The sequence below is a fragment of the Megascapheus bottae genome, chromosome 5, assembly GCF_031878675.1.
Source record: "Megascapheus bottae isolate mThoBot1 chromosome 5, mThoBot2.hap1, whole genome shotgun sequence".
Classification (NCBI taxonomy): domain Eukaryota; kingdom Metazoa; phylum Chordata; class Mammalia; order Rodentia; family Geomyidae; genus Megascapheus; species Megascapheus bottae.
In genome coordinates, this window is record NC_143513.1 from 9,243,719 (window position 1) to 9,268,402 (window position 24,684).

The 24,684-nt window shown below is 42.2% G+C and overlaps 1 protein-coding gene across 2 annotated transcripts in view; it reads left to right on the forward strand.

Annotated features, from left to right (window-relative positions):
• Window positions 1-22,777, forward strand: part of Dpy19l1 (dpy-19 like C-mannosyltransferase 1) — a 50,748-nt gene extending 27,971 nt beyond the window's left edge. For both annotated transcript variants that reach the window (XM_090332650.1, XM_090332651.1), the window contains exons 10-22: window positions 1,197-1,274; window positions 4,592-4,678; window positions 5,932-5,991; window positions 6,427-6,507; window positions 10,338-10,439; window positions 11,766-11,837; window positions 12,598-12,647; window positions 15,377-15,401; window positions 16,037-16,156; window positions 17,456-17,630; window positions 18,266-18,365; window positions 19,361-19,486; window positions 21,278-22,777. In XM_090332650.1, coding sequence (XP_090188776.1) covers window positions 1,197-1,274; window positions 4,592-4,678; window positions 5,932-5,991; window positions 6,427-6,507; window positions 10,338-10,439; window positions 11,766-11,837; window positions 12,598-12,647; window positions 15,377-15,401; window positions 16,037-16,156; window positions 17,456-17,630; window positions 18,266-18,365; window positions 19,361-19,486; window positions 21,278-21,434 — 1,233 coding nt within the window. In that variant the 3' untranslated portion in view covers window positions 21,435-22,777. The remainder of the gene's footprint in view (window positions 1-1,196; window positions 1,275-4,591; window positions 4,679-5,931; window positions 5,992-6,426; window positions 6,508-10,337; window positions 10,440-11,765; window positions 11,838-12,597; window positions 12,648-15,376; window positions 15,402-16,036; window positions 16,157-17,455; window positions 17,631-18,265; window positions 18,366-19,360; window positions 19,487-21,277) is intronic.
• Window positions 22,778-24,684: the final 1,907 nt, after the last annotated feature.

The window sequence follows — 24,684 nt, forward strand, 5'->3', positions numbered from 1 at the left end:
AAAGAAAGAAAGAAAGAAAGAAAGAAAGAAAGAAAGAAAGAAAGAAAGAAGCTTAATGCTTTTAAGAGAAATTAGAAAAGCAGATGTATGAGATTCATTATTAATGAATATTACTTATTTATTAGGAGCATGTATTGAACTCAGATTTGAGTTTCTTATTGTTAATATGCTTGAAGAATGCGGAGGACTGTAGCTTTTAAATGAATGTTTCTCTTAAGTAAACTGTCTTTCCTTTATCGTTAAGTCCTTGCATTCTTTCCTGTAGGGTGGATACATGTAGGGTGGCAGGATGGGGAGACAAATCCCCACGTTGATGAATGTTTATCATTCTCCAAGTCTCCATATCCCCTCCTGCCCTTCCCTCTGTGTGTGTGTTCTGTCCCCTTCCCCTCTGCTGTGTTTTCTGTGCTGGTCATCTGTGTCAAGCACTCCATACATTGCTTTGTAACATTCTGTGAGATGTCTTGCTTCGGAAATGAAGCCAGACTCAATTTAATTCTTAGCTCAACTCACTAACTTTCCTGCTTGAACAAAAAAACTTTTTTCACATTCCTAAAGCAGAGGAATAGAAGAGCTTACTTTACTGGATAGTGGTTAAGTTAGATGATCTAATGTATATGAGAGTCTTAACCCAGTACCTAGGGCTTACCTTAGCCTCCTGAGTACTGGAATTACAGATATGTAACCCCATGCCCTACCCGTTGCACTGCTTTTTAATCATTATTTTTAAGTAGGCTTGATTTGTACTTCTTGAATCTTCTCTTTTAGACTCCTTGTCCTTCTTTAGTTTGGTAATGTTTGTAGCTAAATTGTGTTAGTTTCTGTCCTAGGAAGTTACAGTGTTCAGTTTAGTTCCTGGGGTAAAACCCTTGGGCTCTCTCCTGGTATTCCAGTTAATGAATGATAGCTATATGCCTGTTGGTGTCAATCAAACAACACTAGTGGAGCCTGGTTTGGAGGCCAGCAGGAATGAATGGTATTTTCACAATCACACCACACCTATGCATAGAGGAGGAGGAAGTCAGCCAGAATTTGCTACATTTGTCAGTTAATCATTTTGATAAAAAATTGTCAGATAAGCAGAAAGTTCACATTCTGTGTTAGTCATACCAGTAAAAATCATCTTAATTCTTATAGATATTTAAGTTTGAGATGTGGTTTTTATTTTTAACATACTTTCTTTTTAAAAATTTCAGATTGCATCCTTATTTGCAGTACATGTCGTGGGGTACATTGACATAGGTAAATTACGGAAGATCGTTTATATACACATGGTAATTCTTTCATTATTTACTTTCCACTTAATCTGACTTTAAACTCCCAATCAAACTGTATAGAATTGCACAGTGAATGAAGACTGGTGTCATTCCAGCACTAGGTGCTGTCATTTGACGTTAATAGGTCCCCCAGAATATTTTAATTTGGTCTTTTTATCTGATTGAGGCCATGCTTCCTCTTGAGTTATTGGTCAACAATATTCATGAAAGGGAAACACACAAAGTGGGTTTTATTTTAATTTGGTCTTTTTATCTGATTGAGGCTATTCTTCCTCTTGAGTTATTGGTCAACAGCGGTACAAGAAAGGGAAACACACAATGGTGGGTTTTGTGTCTATGGTCCCCTCTGCACCCATGGAGTGCAGAAGCCCACTTGCAAGCATCTTCTGCCCATATGTGGGTCCCACATGGACTAGAACTAGAGACCAGCAGTCTGCAGGCAAGACAGGCCCCAGTGATCAGTGTCTGTACAGCGTCAATCTCCAATGAAACACATGTGAATGAAACAAAGACAGCCAAGACTAAAGAGCGAAGAAACAAGTCCTGTAGGGCCTGTCAGGAGCCCATGTCAGGGTAGAAGACCACGGTGGAAGGGGGAATGGGCAGAGCAGGGGGTAAGAAAGTAGCTACTGGAGATTATAGAGGAGTACCGTGGGACTTTGCTGGAATGACCTTGTGGCTTGGTGACCCCAGGGCTGTTTGGTTGATGTTGATGCATGTTTGTCTCTTAGAAAACTTTGTATTCTTTCTGTCATTAATATAAATTTTAATATAAATTAGGTGGTTTCTTCCCCTCATAATCTAGTGTTAATACAGTATGTCATTATTAGTTTATATTCTCTGGTAGTTGACACATGCAAAAGAACATTATGTACAGAGAGATTATGATGAGACTCACTATTAGAATAAACAGCCACAAGTGTGTCATTCACACAGGCCATGCTGTTTTAATTGTTGGGTTTTTGTTTTGTTTGGAAGCTGTTATGAATGGGATCGCATTCTAGATGTCTTTCTCAGCATGTTTGTAATTTGGGTATAGAAAGGTCATTGGCATTTGCATTTGATTTTGTAGTCTGTGACTTTGCTAAAAGTGTTGAGGTCTTAGCGGTCTGGAATCTAAGATCCTTTGAATATAACATCAAATCATCTGCAAATAGGGATAATTTGACTTCCTTTCCTACTCGTATCCATTCTATTTCTTTCTTTTGCCTATTGCCCTGGGTAAGAATTCAAACATGATATACCATATACAGTGGTTTTGAAGGGCGGGTACCCCAGTCTCTTCCTGAGGTAGAGGAGATGCTTTATGTTTTCAGTGGAATGTCAGCTTAGTTTTTTTGTCTTCAACCTTTGTTATGGTGAGGTGTGATCCTCTGTTTCTGCCTTTTCCCGAGTTTTTTTTTAATGGTAGGATGTTGAATTTTGTCCAGGACTCTACCTTTGTCTGTTGCAATGACCATGTGATTGTTATCTTTAATTATGTTTATGTACTGTATTACATGTATTGATTTGTGGGCATTGAACCCTCCTTGCATTACTAAAATGAAACCAGCTTGATCATGCTGTATAATTTTTTAATGTGATGTTGAATTTGTTGGCTTTTATTGGGGATTTTATATCTCTGTTTATCAAGGACAGAGTGGCAGAGTTTTTTGTTGTTGTTGTTGTTATGCCATCTGATTTTGGTGTCAGTGTAATATTGGCTTCCTAGAACGAGTTTGGTAGAGTTCCTTCTTCTATTTTTATAGAATATAATAGTAATAGAAATAATATTTTTTAAAATAAACATAAACATATTCATGATCTGTCTGCAGAGAATTTTATACTTATTATAAGATGTGCAAAGACAGAGTTCAAGCTCCACTACTGACAAAATAACAATTTAAATAATATGTGTGAAGACTAAATAAAGAGAGCAATATATGTTGCCTTTAAGTCAGATATTCAGCATTTGACAAATATTACTCTATGTAAATGTTATTAAGGAAACTAATCCTAGAAAAAAATATAGTCTTCCAAACTAAAGCTAATTCTAAAATCCACTTTGGAATACATACATATGTGTATGTTGATAAAATACAAAGCTTCAAGCAATTATGGAGTATTTTATTTTTAAAGGTTTATAAATAATTTTGAACAGCTAAAGGAACTAGCAATTTTGACTAACAAAATTATAGAAAATAATTGTGAAACAAAATTACTTCAAAGGGGGCTGGGAGTTTGGCCTAGTGGTAGAGTGTTTGCTTAGCATGCATGAAGACCTGGGTTTGATTTCTTGGTACCACATACATAGAAAAAAATCCAGAAGTGATATTAAGGCTCAAGTGGTAGAGCTCTAGCCTTGAGAAAGCCCAAGGACAGTGCTCAGGCCCTGAGCTCAAGCCCAGCACTGGCAAAAAAAAAAAAGACTTCAAAGGTTAAAATAATGAACTGGGACAAATCTAATGTATGTTTGACGGATAAATATCTATGTGCTTTGGTATATAATGATATCTGTTAAGAAAAACAATAAAACCCCAACAGAAAATTGTACAGTACTAAAAAAGCAGTTCACAAGTAAACAATATACACAGAAAAAAAATCATACTGTTTCTCATCCACAATTAAAACCATGAAAAAGCAAAACAATTAGGTAATTTCTTTTCCCAATTAGATCGGAAAGTTTTTAAAGGAATAAGCAATGGGCTCATAATACAAAGCAGCAGGAACTCTCCTGCCCTGGTTGTGGGGGGTAAATTGGTTTGGAGCCATCTGTTAACATTCTTCAGATAGTGAAATGTGTGTATCTTTTATCAATCAACTCTACTCATGTGATTTACTTGCAGTGTGCCATGTGGATGGTGGTTTGGATGTTAGATGTGAAAGGATGAGACAATAGAGGTGGAAGGCTGATGGTGCTGGGTGCCCAGTGATCTGAGTGTCAACCTTGCAGTGCAGTACTTTGCTTGGTTCCTTAATAGAATGAGTTAGGCTGGTTTGGCAATACATAGGTGTGCCTTCAAATAAACATGAACTTGGATTTCTTCAGGTTGGTACCTGGAAAGATGCACAGGAGTCTGTAGGTGGGCATGGAGTCTGTTTGCATATGTCCTTAGGGAGGGCAGTCAGGGTCTGTCTCCATCCATCCCTAGTGGGAGAAGTCCAGGGCTTATCTCTATCTTTCTCTAGGAAGGAAAGTGATGAGTGGAGAGTGGACTCTTTCCTTTCCGCTCCCGCTTTCCAATGCTTTGAATTGTGTCCACCCCAGTCCTAGCCCTTTTCCCAATGAACATCGCTGCCTTTGTTCTAATTACACTTTTCTCGGATTTTTCCAGATTTCTCTTGCACTTTGTTTTGTTTTGATGTTTGGGAACTCAATGCTATTGACGTCTTATTATGCTTCCTCCTTGGTAATCATCTGGGTAAGTCATGGTGCTAAGACCATGGTGGGTTTTTTGTAAGTTGATCACTGGCTCAGGATCAGGTTCAGCAAGAACACTTTCTGGCACATCTATCTCTGTGAGATGAGCTCTAGTTCTCACTCCAGGACACCACAGGCAGTTGATATCAGAAAGCAGGGCACCTCATTGTCAGTGGCCCCAGCCTGCACCTTCTTCCCCCCTCAGCTTCTTCCTCTCCTGTGTTTTGGTTTTGGGGGTTTGTTCAGAATCATTTTCTTTCTACTTCCCTTTTCCTTTCCCTTTCCCTTTTCCTTTTCTCTCTTAAGTGTCAGTCTAACTATAAAAGTCTAAAGGAAGTTAGTTCTGCAGCCCTGGTTATGCCAATTTCAGGAGTTCTATCACCCCACTTTTTGCAAATCGAGATTACTCCTTAGCACTAGGTAATGTTCACTTTCACGCTGGCTCCTGCACTGTTTTGACATGAATGTTTTCTGATTTTCCAGTTACTCAGATTATTGTCACATGTACTATATATGTGCATGGGGTCACACCTCCTCCTCACGTGCTACTGCTGACTGCTGTAGCCACTGAGTTAAGTTGAGCACCTGTAGGCACGCTAGGTCTCTTGTTGTTTACTAGGTGCTTCTCACTATGGTATGATTTCAGTATAATGATGTGTGTGTATGCATAATTCAGATATGTATATGCCAGCAATGATAGAAGATAGAATGTGCATGCATGCATACTTGCACATTCCCATTTGCATTTGATCACTTGAAACTGAATAATGAATCATACCATATTTTATGTTCCTTGGTGTTGAGAAAACTTCCAAGGTCAAGTTTTGATCCCTGACTCTATTTTGACCAAGTTTATTCCCCTGTCAAGTAGTTTGGGAGTTCATGTACTTCCAAACAGAGAAGTGTGTAGCAGATCCATTGAAATCTCATTTGTAGTTTGTCCTTAGTAATTTCCTGTGTTAGGAACTTACCAATGGCAGTTCTTGGTTCATAGACTGGATCTGTGCTGACTGGATTAGTGAACTTAGATTTGGTCTCTATGTCCAAGGTTAGGAAATTATAAATCATGGTTCTCTTTTTCACTTTGCAAAGTCACTAACTGACCTACTTGGATTAAAAAAAAAAAAAAGGCAAGTGTTTGAAATAAGCATAGTGATGGAGTGTAGAGACTCAGCGATGTGCCTAATTTTAGATTCCTGAAAGTTTAATTGTTTGGAATAATTGTATGTATTAACTTTTATGTTCTCTATTCAGGGAGTGCTGGCAGTAAAACCATACCTTCTGAAAATGAACTTGTCTGAACTTAGTTTATGGGTAAGGCCTAACCTAGTACAATGTTGTAATGCAGACATAGAATTCATTGTTGGGTTGATGTTTTATTCTTGAGGTCTGTCGTTCAGGAGATCTGGGTTTATGATGTGCTAGGGCTCAGTTTAACATGTCTTGAGAAGTGCGTGGTCTGAGGCCGGGTCACGGGCATTCACTTGGTATGTGTGTTAGTTACCATGTTTCTGTCGGGAGGAGCCCCATGAGACTCAGTGGGAGGAGTGTGCCACTGCACGTCCCGTTGAAAGCCTCCTTTCGGTCAGAACCCTTCATTTGGGAGTAGCATTATTTTAAATTAAGGCAGATCTTTAGCAAGATTCTCCTGGAGATAGAAGTATACTTGGTTTAGAGTTAAAACACTCGCTTCCTTTCCTTAGGCACTTGAAGCAATGATGTTAGTTTCGTCTTCTTTGTCTTTTGTAGGTCATCCAAGGATGTTTCTGGCTATTTGGGACCGTTGTCCTCAAGTATTTAACATCTAGAGTTTTTGGCATCACAGATGATGTAAGTACAAACTTGCCTAAGTGTAGTAGGTTTCAAAAAGATCCAGCAGGGAAATCATAACTTATTTGAGTTAGTAATGTAACACCATTTAAATGAGACTCTAAAATGACTTCTGCTCAGCTTTAATATTAGGAAACAAATGTGATTAAGCATATAATTCTTGACAATTTCTTGACAGAATTCTCTTTGTTCATTGTTCTTTGTATATCACAAAAATTTAAAAAATTTGAAGCAAGAAAACTAGAGATTTCTGCCCATATTTTGTGATCCTGCTTCCAGCTTCTGGCATGTCTCCGTTCCTTTAGTAGGAGATAAAGGCCTCCTCTTCAGAGCCCCCTGGCACCTGCTGCTCTGGCTCAGCACCATGACAAGTTCATTTATAGTTACCATGCCTAAATTTGTCTAAGTTAGACAATGTTTTATTTGTTTTTGTTGTTTGACCAAGAGCTAGAATAAGCTGAGATTTGTGTTTTATAACTGTTAAGTATTCTTCTTGTGCATAGTAGCTTTTCCCTGTTTGGTTTTGTTGGTGATATGGAGTTTGAACTTAGGGCCTCATGCCTTCTAGGCCGTACTCTACTGCTCCATGCCTCAATCCCTTGTTGCACTGTTTGTTAATACTTTCTTTTTAGGTTCTAATTTGTAGCCTGGCTTTCTGGCTGACATTTCCCATGGCTCGTAACTTAGCATGCAGCTAATGATTGGTCAGTTCATTTCGGCTTCACTGTGATGTCTGTGATAGCCTGCTGGTCTCTGTCCCTGGACTGGGGTCACCATTGCAGGCCCTAGCAGAAACAAGTGTTTCCTTCCCTGCTGACTGCACAGCTATGAAGGGGAACACCTCTGTGCACAGGTGTTTTTGCACTGTCACAAATCAGGTCAGCCTGTTCCAGAACCACATGTCTCCCTAGCCCCAGTGTGAGCTAAGCTGCATTGTCTGAGCCATGGTGGATGGAGCCACCTAGGCAGGAGATGACTCCTGTAGCTTCCACTCAGAATCCTTCCATGCCTTATGTCCTTCTGCTTGGTTTCTGGAACCTGGAATGGCTATTTGTGACAATTCTGTCTGATTTTGTCATTGGTCTGGGTGGGGAATGTGCCAGGCTTTCCACCCGCTTTCTGGAAGCCCACAGTCAGGCATGGTGGGCAGCTGAGCTGTGCTGTTCTGGCTGTGTGTTCTGGTCGGTGGCATTGGGACTCAAATTCCTGCAGGGGGATGACTCTTCCTGCAGCAAGAGTATAAGCTGTGGCTGGCTTCTTGGAATGATTTTGTCTGGTTTGGTTTCAGAGTAACGTTAAGGAATAGCTTAATCTCCATCATCAGAGAATGTGTAGAGTTGGTCCAATGTTCTCTCTTCTGAAATGGCCCCCAGAAACTCCAGAGGGAGTTGCTTTTGATGGCAAACTTCCTTAGGAAACAATCTAATTTACCCACAGTGAACTTGGGTAGTTTGTGTCTTTGGAAGAACTTGCCCATTTCATATATGCTGTCCAATGAACCATGCTTATAAAAGAATTATTACCAGATATTGTTAACAAAATTCCTTCGGAAACTTTTGCACATATGGGAAATGGTCTTCTGTGTGTTAACTTTCCACTTTTCTGACTTGACAGATGCTATAGTATGTATCTGTCATGGGTAACATGTTTTGAAGCATTGCCCCTCTCCTGAGGGGGAGAGGGCAATGGGCAAGTGTGTGTCACCTCATGTCATTCGTGTGTGTTTGTATCATGATGTGGGGGTGAGCTGGCAGTGGGCAGGTGTGTCACATCGTTAGCGTGTGTTTTTGGAGGGAGTCCTTGCCTGTATGCTGCATTTCCTATATGTGATTCATTATCCCTGCACTCCGGCCTTGCTGGGCATTTGTTATCTTGGATGTGCCCCTGTCTAACTGCTGTTCGGTTCCCCTTGGCCCACCTGTGGAGTATCTCCTCCTGCCACCCTCCAGCCCCTGTCACCAATGCTCTTCTCTTCCAGCCCCCCCCTCCCCCCTTGCTCCTCATCCCTTGCTGCTCTGGATTTCAATCTCCTGTAACAGTGTTTGCAGCTAATACTTTTCTCTGTCCAGGACTTTTTGTGGCTTATCAGTTGGCTTATTTGCAGTTTTCTTTTTATCCCAGGCTTATTAAATTTTGTTACTTAGTTTCCAATGTAAAGGGCCTTTTAAAGCCATTCCTAGTTATATCTAGTTTTGTTTCATTTACAATCAGGAAAAAATGTATATCAATTTTAACAGTTATTGTGTTAACATATTCATGGTGTATGAACATGTAAAAATTTTTACTGTGTTGAGGAAAACTTATGTGATCTTAAAGTTTATATTCTGTTTGCAGTTTATTATGCAATTTATGTTAGCTTTTTCTTTTTTTTTTTAATTCTGTGGAGCAGTATTTAAATTTTCCAATGAGTAGTGTCTGCTCATCAATTCAATTCAGTTCCTTCAGTGTTTTCTAGATCTAGATTTGATTTTCTGTGGTGATTGGTCAGTGCACTTGATTGTGTGATCTGCCTAGCTATTCACAGCACCAGTATCTCTGTCATGTATTGTTTGAATTTGGTTTTATGAAACCTTAAAATTGTAGCTTAGATTTTTTTTTTGTTTCAGATTGACCTGTTTTATTTTATTCTGTTCTTGTTATCAACTTTTTGACTTTTAACTTGATCTTTTGTAGACTACAGATTGTTGGACTTTTTTCTGCCTTAAGCCAGTTTGAGCATCTATCTTGTGATGAGTTAATTTAAGCTCTTTACAGAGGTGGTAGCGTCATTGTGCTGACATTCCCCTCCCTGTGTTTGGGATGGCTCCTTCTGCTGCTTTGGGCCTCTGGTTCTTAGATGTTGCACCTCCTAGTTCTTCCCCCAGAGACAAAGTGCTTTGCAGTGCATTGCCACCTATCAGCTCTCCTCTCATCCAGGACCTTCTATTCCACATGATTATGGCATGTTATGTCTTAGGAAGTCCTTTCTCTAGTCTTGGGTTTTTGGATAGTCCTATACTGGGTTTCATGCAGGTGTCTTACCAACATGAACCACATGCTAGCCCTTTTTGCTTTGGTCATGTTTCAGATAGGGTCTTGTGTGTTTGCCTGGGGATGGCCTCAGACCTCTGTCCTCCTACCTGTGTCTCCCCACAGCTGGGACTACAAACACATGACCACACTGGGCTTACTTGTTGAGACGAGGTCTCACTCACTTTTGGCCAGGATGGTCATGGAACTGGAAATCCTATCCTCGCGATCTCTACTTCCCAGATAGTTAGTGTTATAGGCATGAGCCCTTACACCTAGCCTAGTTTTTCACTTTTTTAGATCATAAAGTAGTGGAAATTTCACTGTTAAGTGAAAGGAATTCCATTTTCCTCATCTCATTTTTGGGGGGAGATAAGCGTGGGCCGTGTCTGGGAGAGTAACTGTCAGTCAGAAGGCAGCTGCAACCCCAGCTCCGGATTCTGCCTCTTCAAGCAGGCTTTGTAATGGCTTTGCAGAATCCAGGATGAGCCCTCCCTTCCTTTACCCCTCAGTCTGCATGGCTGACTGAGGTCTGTGAGGTTGCAGCCCACACCTCCTCCCCAGTCACCACGGTGAGAAGGAAGCCCTTGTGAACTGGGCACCTGTGGTGCTAGTGAGAGCCTAGGTGGGGGCTTGGGTGCTCCACTTGGTAGTAAAAGGGCAAATGGGAGGTAGGTGGGTAGTGTATTCTTCCATACAGCAACCCAGCATGAGAACAACGAACCTAGTACAGGAGAACACCGCATAGCGGCGATAAACCTAAAACACACTTACAATAGTTGCCTTCATGTCATTAACATCTTCACTTTATTTCTTACTAGGCTCATATTGGCAACCTGTTAACGTCGAAGTTCTTCAGTTACAAGGATTTTGACACCTTACTGTACACCTGTGCGGCAGAGTTTGACTTCATGGAGAAGGAGGTGAGGCGCCACGTCCAGTCTCCTTCCTGGCTTCCACCCGATTTCATTACACAAAGGTGCCTGGTTATTTCCGGTTCTGCACACGCTCTTATCTCAGTTTGAAGGAAAAAGAAAAAGAAAATCTGTCAGCTTAAAAGTGATGTTCCTGTTTACATTAACGGGCCCTGAAGAATGTGGCCTTTTCATCTGGCGAGTTGGAAGTAGGCGTCGAGCCTGGGTGAGCACAGAGGCTCTCAGTTGCCTCTGCTCAAAGGCAGCATTAACACGTCAGGCTCCTGCTCCTAGGTTTCCTCTCATTTTATCGTTGCTTAAATGACCTCATTGCTTATAAATATCATCGCACATGCGATTTCATTCCAACATTTCTCTTTCTAATGCTTTATTCCGATATTTAGGAGGAAGCCAGAGAGCAGGATATAGAGCGTTTGGAGACAGAAGCCTCTAGTGTGAATTAATGGTCTTGAACAAGTGTGTTACTGCCGCTAGTTTCTGGTAGAATGCTGCAAACAGAAGTTGTAAAGACAAAATTTGCTAACACATAGGGATGGATTTTCATATTTTAAGTAAAGTATTATTTTGTAGCACTATCAGAATTGGTTTGGTTCAAAAGCACGTGCATGTTTTCCTTTTAAATACTGTTTGTGTGACTTCTGCCTTTTAAATACTATTTGTATGATTTGTTATATTTTATCATCTGGAGCACATTTTCCTTCAAGGTTGTGTATGAATGTGTTACCCAGAAGTACTTCGCTGATGCGTGCACACAGTCTGCTGTGTCTGCCCCAACCTGACTTCAGCCCACCATCAGCATTCTGGTCCAGCCATCTTGAGGCCTGCTGCTCCCTCCCAGCCTGTCCTCTGTGTTCATAGTGTTCCTGGTTTAGCACAGGATGGTGGACAGAGAGGCAGCATGGGGAGAGTTTAAAGGAAGAGCATCTAGGACAGGAGGTGTCTGCTCACACGAGGGCACGCTCCTTCAGCGAGACAGTGACTGTCAAGGAGAGTAGTGTGTCCCTAAGGACCTCATGCAAGCTGCTGAGGGTTTGTTTGTAACTTCTGTGATGAAAGAAATTATTTATTAAGGTTGGCATGACTTCATTTCTGTCTCTGTCTCCATGGGTATCGGAACTCAGGGATTGTGCACTTGAACAACTCAGAGCTGCCAGTTCAGGGAGGTGAGAAATCACCTCCCTGGTAGGAATGTTCATATTCTATACTTACACTCATAATCTGTACTTGAATATTTTTAGAAACACAAGATCTCATTGTTTGGGATGAGATCTTGTTTTGTAAAGTCTTTTGCTTTAACCAGTATCTGAATTTCAGACTCCGCTCAGGTATACGAAGACGTTGTTGTTGCCAGTTGTCCTTGTGATATTCATTGCGATTGTTAGAAAGGTGAGCCTGTCACTTAAGACCCTTCTTAGGATTAAGGAATATCTTGTTTTTATGTAATAGTTACATACATATTTAGGTAGATGAAGAACTGATAGTGTTTTGTGGTGATTTATTGAAACATTCTATACTTTTACACTGTATTCTTTGATGAGCATTTATAATATTCTGCTCTCTGCTAGTATGAAGTAGACCCTGGAGGATCATGGCTTAAGTCTGGATGGTCATGTGTTCTGGAGGATGTGGTCAGAGGCCATGTTGACTCAACTTTGTGTTGCTTATGTAAATTATTACTCAATTGCCTTTTTTGGGGGGGTCAGTTCTGGGCCTTGAGCTCAGGGCCTAAGCATTGTCCTTGGGCTTTCTCAAGGCTAGAACTCTACTACTGGAGCCACAGTACCACTTCTGTCTTTTTTCTATGTATGTGAAGGAATCGAACCCAGGGGCTAGGCAAGCACTCTACCACTAGGCCAAACTCCCAGCCTCAATTGCCTTTTAACTTTTATGTATTTCCCTAAAATGTATCTAATATTTATCTGTAAATGATTTCTATAGCTTTCTGTAACTTCTAAGTTAATATTATAATTAATCAAAGAAAATAAAATTGATTATATTGCTGAACTCAGAAACATGTTTAGGCCAGAGAGACTCCAGTCTGTGAAGAAGAGCAGGCCTTTAGAACTTGATTTAGTTAAAAAAAAAAACAAACAAAAACTTCTCCCCTTAAAATAGCTTTGCTAAAGTCTTTAAAAATTTTTTTCAGATCATTATTGATATGTGGGGTGTGATAGGCAAGGAGCAGCCAAATACAAGGTAAGCATGACTGGAGAATGTTCCTTCTCCTTTAGTTATGTGTTAAGTGCTTAACAGGACACGGTAGTCATGCTTCCAGCCCTCTCCCCTCAACACTGTGAGTGCATTGCCCTCCTTGTATCTTCAGCATTGGAGCTGATAGGTTGGAAACAAGGAAATGGGTGCTGGGTGTGTAATGCCAAGGTTTTCCTCATTTGAGGTGAGGTGGGTTTCTATATAGCTGTGGAAGTTACAATTCCAAGGTGCAGGTTCAGCTTTGGAAGGCAAAGAGGAACTTTCACAGAAGCAAAACTCTTGTCCAGGGTGACTGTAGCTCTTTTCCATGTAAAACTAGTCAGGAATGACTAGTGCTCTACTTCACATAGAACTGCCTATATGGGGTAACTTCAGCTCTTCTTCATGTGAAACTGTCTTGTATGGGGTGATTACATAACACTGTTCCATTACGGGGGATTACAGCTCATGGAACGTTTTCATGGAGCTTCATAGAAGCTCCATGCAGGTAGATAAGAGCTTGATTGGGAGTGGCATAAAAACTGAAATAATGCCATGGTGGAATACAGAGGAATGAAGGTAGATATTATATATTTAAATGAAAAAGTACTATCACCCTCACTCACACATCAGGTAGAGGGCGTTTTACATAGTAGAAAATGAATCACCAGAAATCAGCCTGAAATAGTCCTGGCTGATGTAGGCTGACCTGTTGCTCTGGGCCTCCCCACCCTGGCTGAAACACCCATGGTAAATGGTCAGAACGTCAGAGAGAAATGTACCAAACAAATGTATGTATTACATTGTAGGTGCTCAAAAAACTGGACCTGGTAGATTTTACCTGGCATAAAAGAATAAAGTGTTCATTTTACCTTTATAGCTGCTCTGAATATTTACTAAGTTTGCTAATGTATCATTGTCTTTGAAGCCAGATTATCAGATCAGATTTTATGCAGCACAAATTATTAAAATTATAAATTCTGAGAGGTGTGTGTTGTTTTTGTCAGACTTCTCCCTTGAGCTGCAGGTTTGTATATGTGTGACTACAGTGGTCTAGGTGTCCAGAAAGAATCTCATTTTTTATAAAACGGCATTGCACCTGTGTTCCCTGCCAGGAAACTTCCACGCCTTTGCTCTCTCCTGGTACCTCTGTTCTCTGAGGCACAGCTCAGAAATAAACTTGAGCCTCATTTCACTCTGGTCTGAAGCCCCATCATCTGTAGACCACCTGTAAACCCTGCCCTTGTCACCTGTAGAATTCTTTTGACCTTGGCACCACAGTGCCTACTTCCATGCTGGTCTAAGGTGCCACCACCTCCATTGGCCTCCTCACTCACTCCTTCCTATGTCCTTAGACATTATCCTCTAGAGCACCAAAGGGATCCTTTGAAATGGACACTTGCTCTCTAATCAGTTTTCTACAATACCTAGAATAAACCAGACTCCTCTACTGTCTCTGGCCCTAAGCCTCTCTAGTATCTCCTGCTCTCACATCATCTCTCTCATCTCTAATAACTCAGGGCTCATTAGACCTCCATTCCATGGAGCTCTAGCATTCTCTGTCCTCTCTGCTGGAAAAGCTCTTCCAGCAAGGGCTCCAGGGTATCCTGCTCAGCTCCATCAGGCCCCAATCAGAGGCCACTTGGCTCGGCTGATTAGTGTGTACCTTTCTAAGCATTCATACCCTTTTGTCTTGCACCCATTACTGATCTTCACAGCACTCATTACCATTAGATCATTGAGAAGCATGGGGATATTTGACTTTGTGTGTATCCTTTGGCTTTTATGCAAGCTTTGTTGAGGGTAAAGATGCTCTTCTATATTATTGCTCCTCAGTGAAATTGATTGGATGGAGGGATGAGCAGATGATGGGTAGATGGATGGATGTGGATGAATTGGTGTGTAGGTAGATCCCAAAGGGTTCAATTTAGTTGAGAGGGATGATGATAAGACCACAGGTGTGAATGTTTTCTGTGAGAAAAGAAACCAACTCAGTGGGATGGGGTAACAAGGAGAGGGCACTAGTTGTGAAGAGCCAGAGGTTTCCCTGGTCTTGGGAGGGGTCATTCAGTCTGTCCCCAGAGCACTGCGATGGAGGAGAGCAGGAAGAGGATCACGATCAAGCAGAAGGATGTGGTGTCAGGGATGAGAAATGGGACCAGCCAAGAGAGACTGTGTAGTGTGATAGAATTTAAGAGATGATATGAATTACAAAGGGGACCATCCAGGCTTTGACATAAGTGATTGTGCCATTTCCTAGACAATGGTGATGAAGGCAGCCTGGCACTCATCATGCATCCTGTGACAAGTGAGAGGTGCCAGCAGAGGTGAGGGTGGCATGTGGTGGATATTTGTACATGCCACAGCTGGTGCTGAATGCCTCCTAGAGGGCAGTGGTGCAAGGCCCACATTGTCTCCACTGCAACTGCAGCCTGGGGATTGAGGCATATGAAAGCAGGCAGAAGAGGTCTTCTTGCTAAATACCCATGGTGGATTTGGAACCCCATGCGTGGTGTGTGCTATGGGCATAGTATATTGCCAAGTCATCGTATATTCAGGATATAATGTACGCTTGTCATGTTTAAATTGTCTTAAATGCTTTTGTAGTACCAGTTTTAGGATATCAGTGGTTTGATTTACATAATGGGACCTTAGGCATTTTTAAGATAAAAATGCAAAAATATGAAGTGTGTGGTAATGATTCAATAGCCATGTTTTGTCTTTCTCCTTTTCAGGAAACACCTTCTTGATCATGGCGAGGTAAATACGGCATTGCTAACTTCACTTGTCTTACTGCTTTTCTAGTTCTAGGGATCATGACAGTTGTCATTCACTATTATCAAGATAGCCCAGGATGTATTTTTACGAGAATACTGTGCCGGGTCACTGAGCTTTCATTGGTGAAACAGTGAAGTAGGGAGGAATCTCTCCACTCTGGTAGAGAGCTCAGACAGGAGATTCTGGGTGCTCCAAGCACTGTGATGTCACGTGGAACCACTTGCCTCTTCTCGCTCTGTCCTGCAGCCCAGTGTGACTGGGTGCTGCCCTCACCTCCTGGAGGCCCAAACTGTCCATCTTCTTCCTGGAGGCCCAGCCTGGCCACTCTGGCAGCTCAGGCCTGAGTGAGGTCTGGAGGCAGCACTCATTTCTTTTGATCCCTTTCCCACCTCTGTCTGCTGGGAACACAGGGGTAGATGGAGAAATGTTTCCACTAAGGGCAGGCTTGAGTGAGCAAAATGGAAGCGTTACTGCTCAAATGGTACAGTTTTAAAATAAACTTTTAAAGTTGTTCTAGAAATTTCAAAAGGCAAAGAAGCATTATTTTTTGTTGCTAAAAATCCTTTCCTGTATCTTTAGCCGTATATTCTAAAACTGCATTTTTTTTTCTTTTTCAGCTGGTTTATCACGCATTGCAGCTGTTGGCATACGCCGTCCTCGGTGTTCTGATCATGAGGCTGAAGCTCTTCCTGACACCGCACATGTGTGTCATGGCATCTTTGATCTGCTCCCGCCAGGTGACGACGTGGTTGGGGTGGAGTCAGAGCAGCCGGATTGGATTCACCCAGCCTTGATGCTGAGTGGTTGTCATGGCTACAGCTCTTCTTCCTGTCTTTATATTTGTCCTTCCTAAAGGGTGTCGAACAAAGCTGACCATTGTACATCCTTTTGACTTTTAAAATAGCCCTCAACATATAACAGGCACTAATCAGTGCAGCTGAGTCCACCAGTGACCACACAATTACTGCGAGAAGCAGGATTTCACCATACAGTAACTTTTGATTAATACTACAAAGAATTCTAACAATTGGTTTCTAGTTATACTCAAAAATATTGTATGTTCTGGCGCATTACTAGGCTTAAAAGTTCCGACTGTACATTAATTGAGTGTCCTTTCACTGAGTACACTTTGACCAAGTAAGTGTACATTTTGTTTCATTTAATCCAGCTGTGGTTGTGTACTGCTTGGTTTCCTTGATAACTGCCACCTTGCTCTGCTTCTCACTGATAGTCCCCTCGTCCATCAACCAGCCAGTAGGAATACACACAGCATCCTTTAGCTACAGCCAGGCTCTAGAATGGAGACAGGACTGGTGGATGGAAAAATTACAAAGCCAGAGTGCATGTATACCTTTAAGAAGCTTGAGATCGGTTCTATGGGAGGAGGGAAGGGAGCAGAGTGCTGTGGCCCAATGGAGCCAGCCCCAGCCCCAGCCCCAGGTTTCCATCAGAGTGCTGGACCCGTGTTACGCAGGCATTGCCATTCTATCACTGCTTTCCAGGCTGGCCCAGGAAAGACAGCCCAGGGACGCCAAGGCCTTTCCTCTTCAGTCCCGTCCTGTAGCCAGATGGTGACACAGCATTGTTCAGAGGTGGCTGTTCATTCTGCACAGCATCCAGGGCTCCACATCACCTGGTCTCTCCAGGTCCAGTGTGTGGGCTAGTCTGCCTTGCTCCTGCCGTTTAGAACTTTTTGTATATTGTGCTGGGAATTAAACCCATGGCATTGCACACACAAGGCAAGTGCCCCTTTCTGTATCCCCAGCCTGCTTTGAACTTCTTATCGATTTGCAATAGGGCCCTTATATTTGTGTAGCTGCCCCCTGGCTTTCCTGGGTCTTGAATAGAAACAGGAGTTACAAGAGGAGTCTGCATTCAGGTCCATCCCACGTGCTGACGTCTCCTTCCCTTTGGTCCAGGTCATAGTTTAAGAATGTTTGCAGAGGGAATGCACTATCTCTGAGGCCCTGGCTGAGCCTGGCCCTCTTCTGGGGGTTTCTGCCGTGCTGATGGTTGTCATGTATTCTTGATTTCAGCTGTTCGGGTGGCTCTTCTACAAAGTGCATCCGAGTGCTGTGGTTTTTGCTGTGTTAGCTGCCATGTCCATTCAAGGTTCAGCAAATCTGCAAACCCAGTGGAACATCGTGGGAGAATTTAGCAACTTGCCCCAAGAAGAACTGATAGAGTGGATCAGATACAGCACCAAACCAGGTAAACAAACAGATCAGACAAAGTAGAGTACATCACACACAGCAGCAGAACAGTCATCTCTGAGTAGGATTCCCCACACTCTTACCCCAATATTACATTGAAAGGAAATACCCATTCTGTTTCTCACTAACTTGTTCTGCTGTTTTCCATAGATTTGAATTTTAGAAAATATAGACAAATTTATAACACTTTAGCATTAAGTTTGTTATGCTTGTTTTCTATATGAATTCTTAATCTCAGTGTACCTCCCATCTCCTCTTGCATTGTGGATTGTGATCTTTTATTCATGTGTGGAAGGGAGACTTGTTATCTGAGGATTGGCGGCATCTTGATTGAATGTCAAGTCGTGTTTCAGAGTTCTTTTGTGCTATGGAACTTTTCCGGTCAACTTGATAGCTTCCCAGAATCAGGAAAGATTGTTTAGGTGTTTACAGAAAAAAAAAAAAAAGACAAAAGAAGAACCGTAGAAGTGGGAGGTTAGACTGTGTTTCCTATGGAAAGCAGCTGGGCCAGCCTGGGTGCTGACCTCCTGTCTGTCACTGTGTGGGTTCACTCTGTGTCCGCTGTTAAGTCACTGAGCTGGGTAAGGAGAACCTGCTGAGGGGCTTGGTCCTGAGACCCTCCTCTCGTTGCAGATGCAGTGTTTGCGGGTGCTATGCCCACCATGGCCAGTGTGAAGCTGTCTGCACTGCGGCCTGTTGTGAATCACCCACATTACGAGGATGCAGGCTTGAGGTGGGTGCACATGGCTGGCCTGAGTTCTGCGAATCCACCCAGCAGAGGACCAAAGAGGGCAGAATCTGGACTTCCTGGGTGGGGCGAATCCAAGGTGGTGAGGTCTGGGCTTCAAGGGCTGAGTGCTGTGCTAGAAGCCCAGCTGTTAGGGCTCCACAGGCAGCAACACGACCACTTAGTGTCTTTGCTTCCAGGTAGAGGTAAACTTAGTCCCGCAGCCTAGAGACCCATTAACACTCAGTCAGTTGTGATTAAGGTTTTCTGGTCCACTTTTTCTGGAATTTTGAGGAGTCCATCAAAATGCGATCCTTTTCAAAGAGGGTTTATTCTGGTTCATCAATATATCTTCCTAAAATGAGATTAGGTGTTTTTGTTGTTGTTGTTGGTTTTTTTTAGGGAGACTTTCTTTTCTTTTAAAAAATATCCTCTTAGAAGTAATAGATTTAACGTTGATATATTCCTAGGATGGATGAAGTTATTCATTTCTTGAATGATTAAGCAGATCCTATAAGTATAGTATTTGCCTAACAGTATATATTTTAGAAATGAAAAGGTTTTTCATTAAAAAAAATCAGCTTCCACAAGCTAATATCCAGAACAATTTTGTAGGACAAGTTTTGCTTTTCTTCATTCTGAAATCGCACAGAGGACAATATAGGATGCTGAGTTTTGTTTATACCTGGGTGCCTCTTGAGAGTAGTCTGGGGCTAGATTTGTTGTGGCCCCTTACATGAGATGGTGTGGTGAAGATCTTGAAAGCAAAAGCAAGTGAACAAACAAGAAACTGAGTTTGGAAACAGGAGGCTGGGTACCTGGAACCTGCATTGCCTGCACTAGCGCCCTGAGCTCACCTTCCCTCACAGGCCTACCTGTGAGATCCCCGAGCCTGGTCCGCTGTCATTCATCCTCTTAGTCTAGTCTGTGCTTTCTCCAAAATAGTGCTGACTAAATCCCGTTAACCTCTAACCTTTTCACCTACTTGTTTTTCTTTAAAGAGCCAGAACAAAAATAGTGTACTCCATGTATAGTCGAAAAGCTGCTGAAGAGGTGAAGCGGGAGCTGATAAAGTTAAAAGTGAATTATTACATTCTAGAAGAATCATGGTGTGTAAGAAGGTCCAAGTGAGTAATATTCAATGCGAGGTCTTTATAATCTTGGGACATGGGAAGCTTATGCATGATATGGCAGACTGCTGGTATTGTTTCCATGGCATACAGACATGCACACACATATATATGTGCATACACATGCACAACTGAGTGCACATACACCACGTTTTTCAAGATATGAATGAAGAACTTTACAGAAAATTGGATTGGAGTCCTCTTTTCTAATCATGTATCTGATTCTTCATAATGATTTGCATGGATATTCTACCATAAAAGAATTATCTTGGCATTGATTAATAAATTCCCAAATTGTTTCTCTTTGCCTTGGTATTTTTCAGAAGCTTTACTTCAGTTGTCTTCATTCTTTGAGCTTAAGGCAGAGTGCTGGCAGCTCTGTAGTAGTGGCATGAGGACACATGAGAAGGTAGCCCTGCGCTGCATTTGCATTAGAGACTCTCTGCCTCTGAACAAGCTTTCCCCAAAATTGGGGCCTACTTTATGTCTTAGCCATGTTGCGTTTGAGCTGTTGTATTCTGGGAAACTCATGGTAGTTTCTTGTGTATTTAACTATACCCTCTGGCCTTTTGGTGTGATAATAGTTCAGCCTTGACAAGCCTGAGGAAGTGAAAAATAACAACCCAGCCGGGCACTAGTGATTTATGCCTGTAATCCTAGCTACTCAGAGGAAGCAGAGATCTTAGAATCATAGTTCAAAGCCAGCCTGAGCAGACAAACCTGGAACACTAGCCTTGAGCAGAAAGTATCAGGAACAGTGCCCAGGCCCTGAGTTCAAGCCACAGGATTTGCAAAAAAAAAAAGGATGAACACCCCTAAGCCCCTAACCCTGCTGGCATTGGTGCTTGTGGTGTCTTTGGAGATGTGGAATGTACACTGAACCCTTTCCCAGGGCCCACATGGCAAGAGCTTCCTGTCCTTGAACACAGTGGCAACACTGCCTATGCAAGTTTAACTTATATAGAGTAATAGACTTAAGCAATGTTTTTAATAGTGTTTGGTACATTATGCCTGGACATGAAGGAATGGCCAAAAAATACATGTGAGATTTAATAGCTATTAAAAAGAATAATGTCAGTCTTTACTTACAAGAATGAGAAAAGGGCCACATTTATTGTTACAGTCCCCAGAATAATCCAGCAACTTCCATTTCTTTTTACATTTTCACGTCTACATTTAGGTACTTTTGTAGTGATTACTTTTTTTCATATATTTTTTATTGTAATTAACACAAGGGTTACATGATATTTGCCAGATAGATGGTGCATTAATTCCCATACATTGATACCCTTTCACATGTCTTGGTCCCCATTTCCCTCTCCCCCACCCCCACCCCTCATCTTGTTTTCCCCCGTTCCCTATCCAATTTCAAATAACCAAATACAAATATATCCAATATATCAGATAACAAAGTGAGATACTGTAACAATATGAGATAACCAAGGGACAGCAAAAGAGATGAGAGATAACATAGTACCTTAAGAACAACAATCATTCATTATATGGCTTATGTTTCTATATCCTAGAGATCCTTTCATTTAGCATCCTACTATATGGCCTTTTGATTAGTTACATTTAAAGTCATGATATTAAAAACAACTTCTTCTACGACCTGTTTCTGTCTTCACGCCCCTTCCCACTGCATCTTCATTTATGTAGATAACTGTCTCAGGATTCTTAAATGCAGATGGGATTCAGATGCAGATTCAGGCAGATGGGCTGGGACTGGGAGAAGCACACGTGCTACCCTGTGATGTGTGTGCTTTTAACATGAGCTTTCATTCCTAGACCTGGTTGCAGCATGCCTGAAATCTGGGACGTGGAAGACCCTGGCAATGCTGGGAAGACGCCGCTGTGCAGTGTTCTGGTGAAGGAGTCCAGACCCCACTTTACCACCGTGTTTCAGAACAGTGTTTACAAAGTCCTGGAAGTTGTCAAGGAGTGACTGCAGCCCAGCCCAGCTGCACAGAGCACAGCCCGGATGCTGCTAAGTCATGTGTTCCTTTAACTCGGACTGTTCGTGATTTTCACCGAGAACACTTTTCATCTGGTCAATGTGAATGTCTTCTGACTATAGAGATGACTTAGCCTTTGAGACTTGCTATGCAAATGATCCATGTGTGGACTTGCGGTGTTTGTGCGGATCAGGCACAGACGCAGACACTGTGTGGGGCTGCTTTTCCAGCACGTGACCACAGCTTCCCTTGCCCTGGCCCCCTCCCGCTATGGCCTTCGGACATTTCCGTGATTCTTGACACTGGGTTGCGGAGGGGCCATGTGGAATTTCCCGCTTCTCTCCCTTCCTCCGGTCTTTGCTCTGTGCCACCCTCAGAATGAAGCTTTCCTGCTTGTGACCAACCCAGCTCTCAGCCCCAGTGGGCAGGAGCAGTTCCTCAACTTCCAGCTACAGGGCCCTATGGTCACATCCCTACTCCACCCCACATTTTTTGTCAAATAAGTGCTATTTACTCATTAAGATGCTTACAAGTACTTATTCTTGGTTAAAAAAGGAGAAAAACAGTAAATGTGTATTTTTCTCATTTTTAGTATTCAAATGTTTATATTTTAATACCTTTAAACCACTTTAAATTTTTTTCATGTTTAACTACAGTTTTAAGAAACTATTTTGAACAACCTCAAATATAATGCATCTAGAAACTAATGTATATTTGAGTAGACATCATTTACAGTAGACTGTAGCGTATGGTAATTTTTCTTTTACTATAAGATATAATAGAACATAACTAATTTTTCTGCCAAAAATAAATGAAAAATCATTTGTTTTTCCATTTTACTTTCCAGATTGTCCGTCTTTAATAAGACAAAGCCTTAAGCCTTTTGGTATAATTTTGGTTCATAAAACATCATTTTCTTATGAGGAACTAGTATATCCAAATCTTCCCCCTTTATTTTTCTTACTGTTTTTAGTTTGGAAAATTTCCAAACCTGCTTTGAATTCCTTGTTTGGATTTTTTTGTTTTGTTAGTTTGTGTCAAGTGAGATTCTTCAAAGTGATGAGGGTTCATGGTTCTGCGGATGGTTTCTAGGTTTTAAGTTCTAATAAAAAACCACGACAGTGGCTGGTCACATTAATTCCAGTCTCGTCAGCCACAGGCAGACTGACCCAGCAAGGCCGAGTCCTCACTCCCAGCCCACCGCAGCGCTGTCCTTTCTGCCTTCCTGTGCTGGCCAAGGCCCGGCGTGCGCTGCCCGAGCTGCCGCACATGCCACCAAGGAGCGTGGCCTTGGAGCACATGGTCCATGCCTCCCCGACCCAGAGCCATTCCCTCCCGGGCACATTCTGTGAAACACATGTTGTGGTGTCTCCTTTGCATTGGCTGACTTTTGTTTCTGTAGCTTTTTATCAGTTTCAAGGTTCAGGGGATACAGCTGAGGGGTTGTGGTTATGAGCAGTCATGTGGAGACCCAGAAAACTGAGGGTTGCCCTGGGGGGGGGGTGTGAAGGGAAGGTGTGAGCAGTGTCTCCTGCACTTCAAGTGGACACTGAATACCCAGCACAGGGTTTCTCCCATAGTGTTTTTAACGTTACCCTGTGTTCTTGTCCTCTGACAACTCCTTTCCCCTTGTGTTGATTCACCTTTAATGACTGGACATTCTGTGTACAAACAAAACACATGCTGTTATTATCATGTGTTGGGAAGCATTAAAAATAGTCTTACATTTATTTATTCTCAAAGAACCTCAAAGTCCTTCCCGTGACTTCTCCAGCAAGCTCCAGGTATGATTCTGGCAAGTTTAGAACATGGACCTTAGGGAATCCTCTGGCATCAGCCTGGAGTACTATGGCAGCAGCCTGTTTGTATGGTACAAACAGTTGGATGACAGCATAGTAGTAATAGGTTCTGTGTACCTGACCAAGCAGTATTAAAGTTCAGTATTTTACATATTTTAGCACTTGCAAATGTTCTTGCATTAGAGGGGATGGCAAGGAGACTGCCGACTTCGCTGTTCTTCATCTTCAAAAAGCAGAGCTGTCTATAGTGAGGCAAGTTTAAAATAGCTGGTGACACCATGGCTCTCCTGACGGCAGGATGGAGGAAAGTGTGGAGAATAGGAAGGTGTATTTTTATGGATTTTATGCCACTTGTTTACATGTACTATATATATTAAATAAAAAAGATTATTAAAAACCATGGAGCATGTGTCTATCCTAGTGTGCTGCCTTGGCGCCAGGGCCTATGGGGCTGTGGTCCCAACTCGGAGAAGGCCTCCAGGGAGAGCGGTGACTGCAGGCCCCTGCTCAAATCAGACACTCCTGCTACCCAGTGGTGGCCAGAAGTCCTAGATTATCCAAAGTTTTGGTATCTGTGGCGAATCTCCCATTTTTTTCCCCTCTTCTACAGAGAACAGATGGATTAGAGATAATGACTGGGGCTGAAAATGTGTTTTGCCTCCAGTTATCCACAGGCAGTTTAGTATCATCCCCTGAATCCCAAGCTCCATGTTCTTGCCTGCATTTGTGTCTGGAGGAAAGGCAGTGTAGCTTTAACTCAAACACAGTGATACCCTGATTCTGATGTCTTTGGGAATGTTCTAGAATGATCCTCTCATGGGCACCAGTTACCTAGAAATTGCTGGCCCTGTTCTTGCCACTTGAGATTTGATGGGTCTAGGATGGTCAGGCTGGAGGGCTGTCCTCCAGGCCCCGAGAACCAGAGTTCATTTGCCTAGTCCTTTCTTTGGTCCTTGGTGGGAAGTGGGGGGGGCAGCCCCCACATTGCTTTAATCTGAATTGCATTATACAAAGAACAGATAAGGTCATTTTGCCAAAACCTGTAGGAGTTATAAGTGGGTCCTTTAAATATTCTCAAGTTGTAAACTGGATCTTGTTTCTTTTCAATTCAGAGATGGGAAGGGAGTGAAAAATCCTATGAAATAGGCTTTCCTTTGTAATATGGCTTTGTCTAGGAGAAAACATGGATTCAGTGATGTGTGAGGATTTTTAAAAATGTAGTGGCCACTTTATCATTTTAGTTTTGGTCCCAGAAATTCTCAGTCTGTATTTGAGATCAGCAAGGACCAGTGCCAGGTCACAGAAGCCCACTCTCTCCTGCCCCCGCCTTCCCCTTCCCCGAGCCCCACAGCTGCAGATTCCCAATTTAAATCGGCAAGATTGCTCTCAGCACAGAAAGAGCTGGCTATAAACTTCATTATACCCAAACAGGTCTGTACTT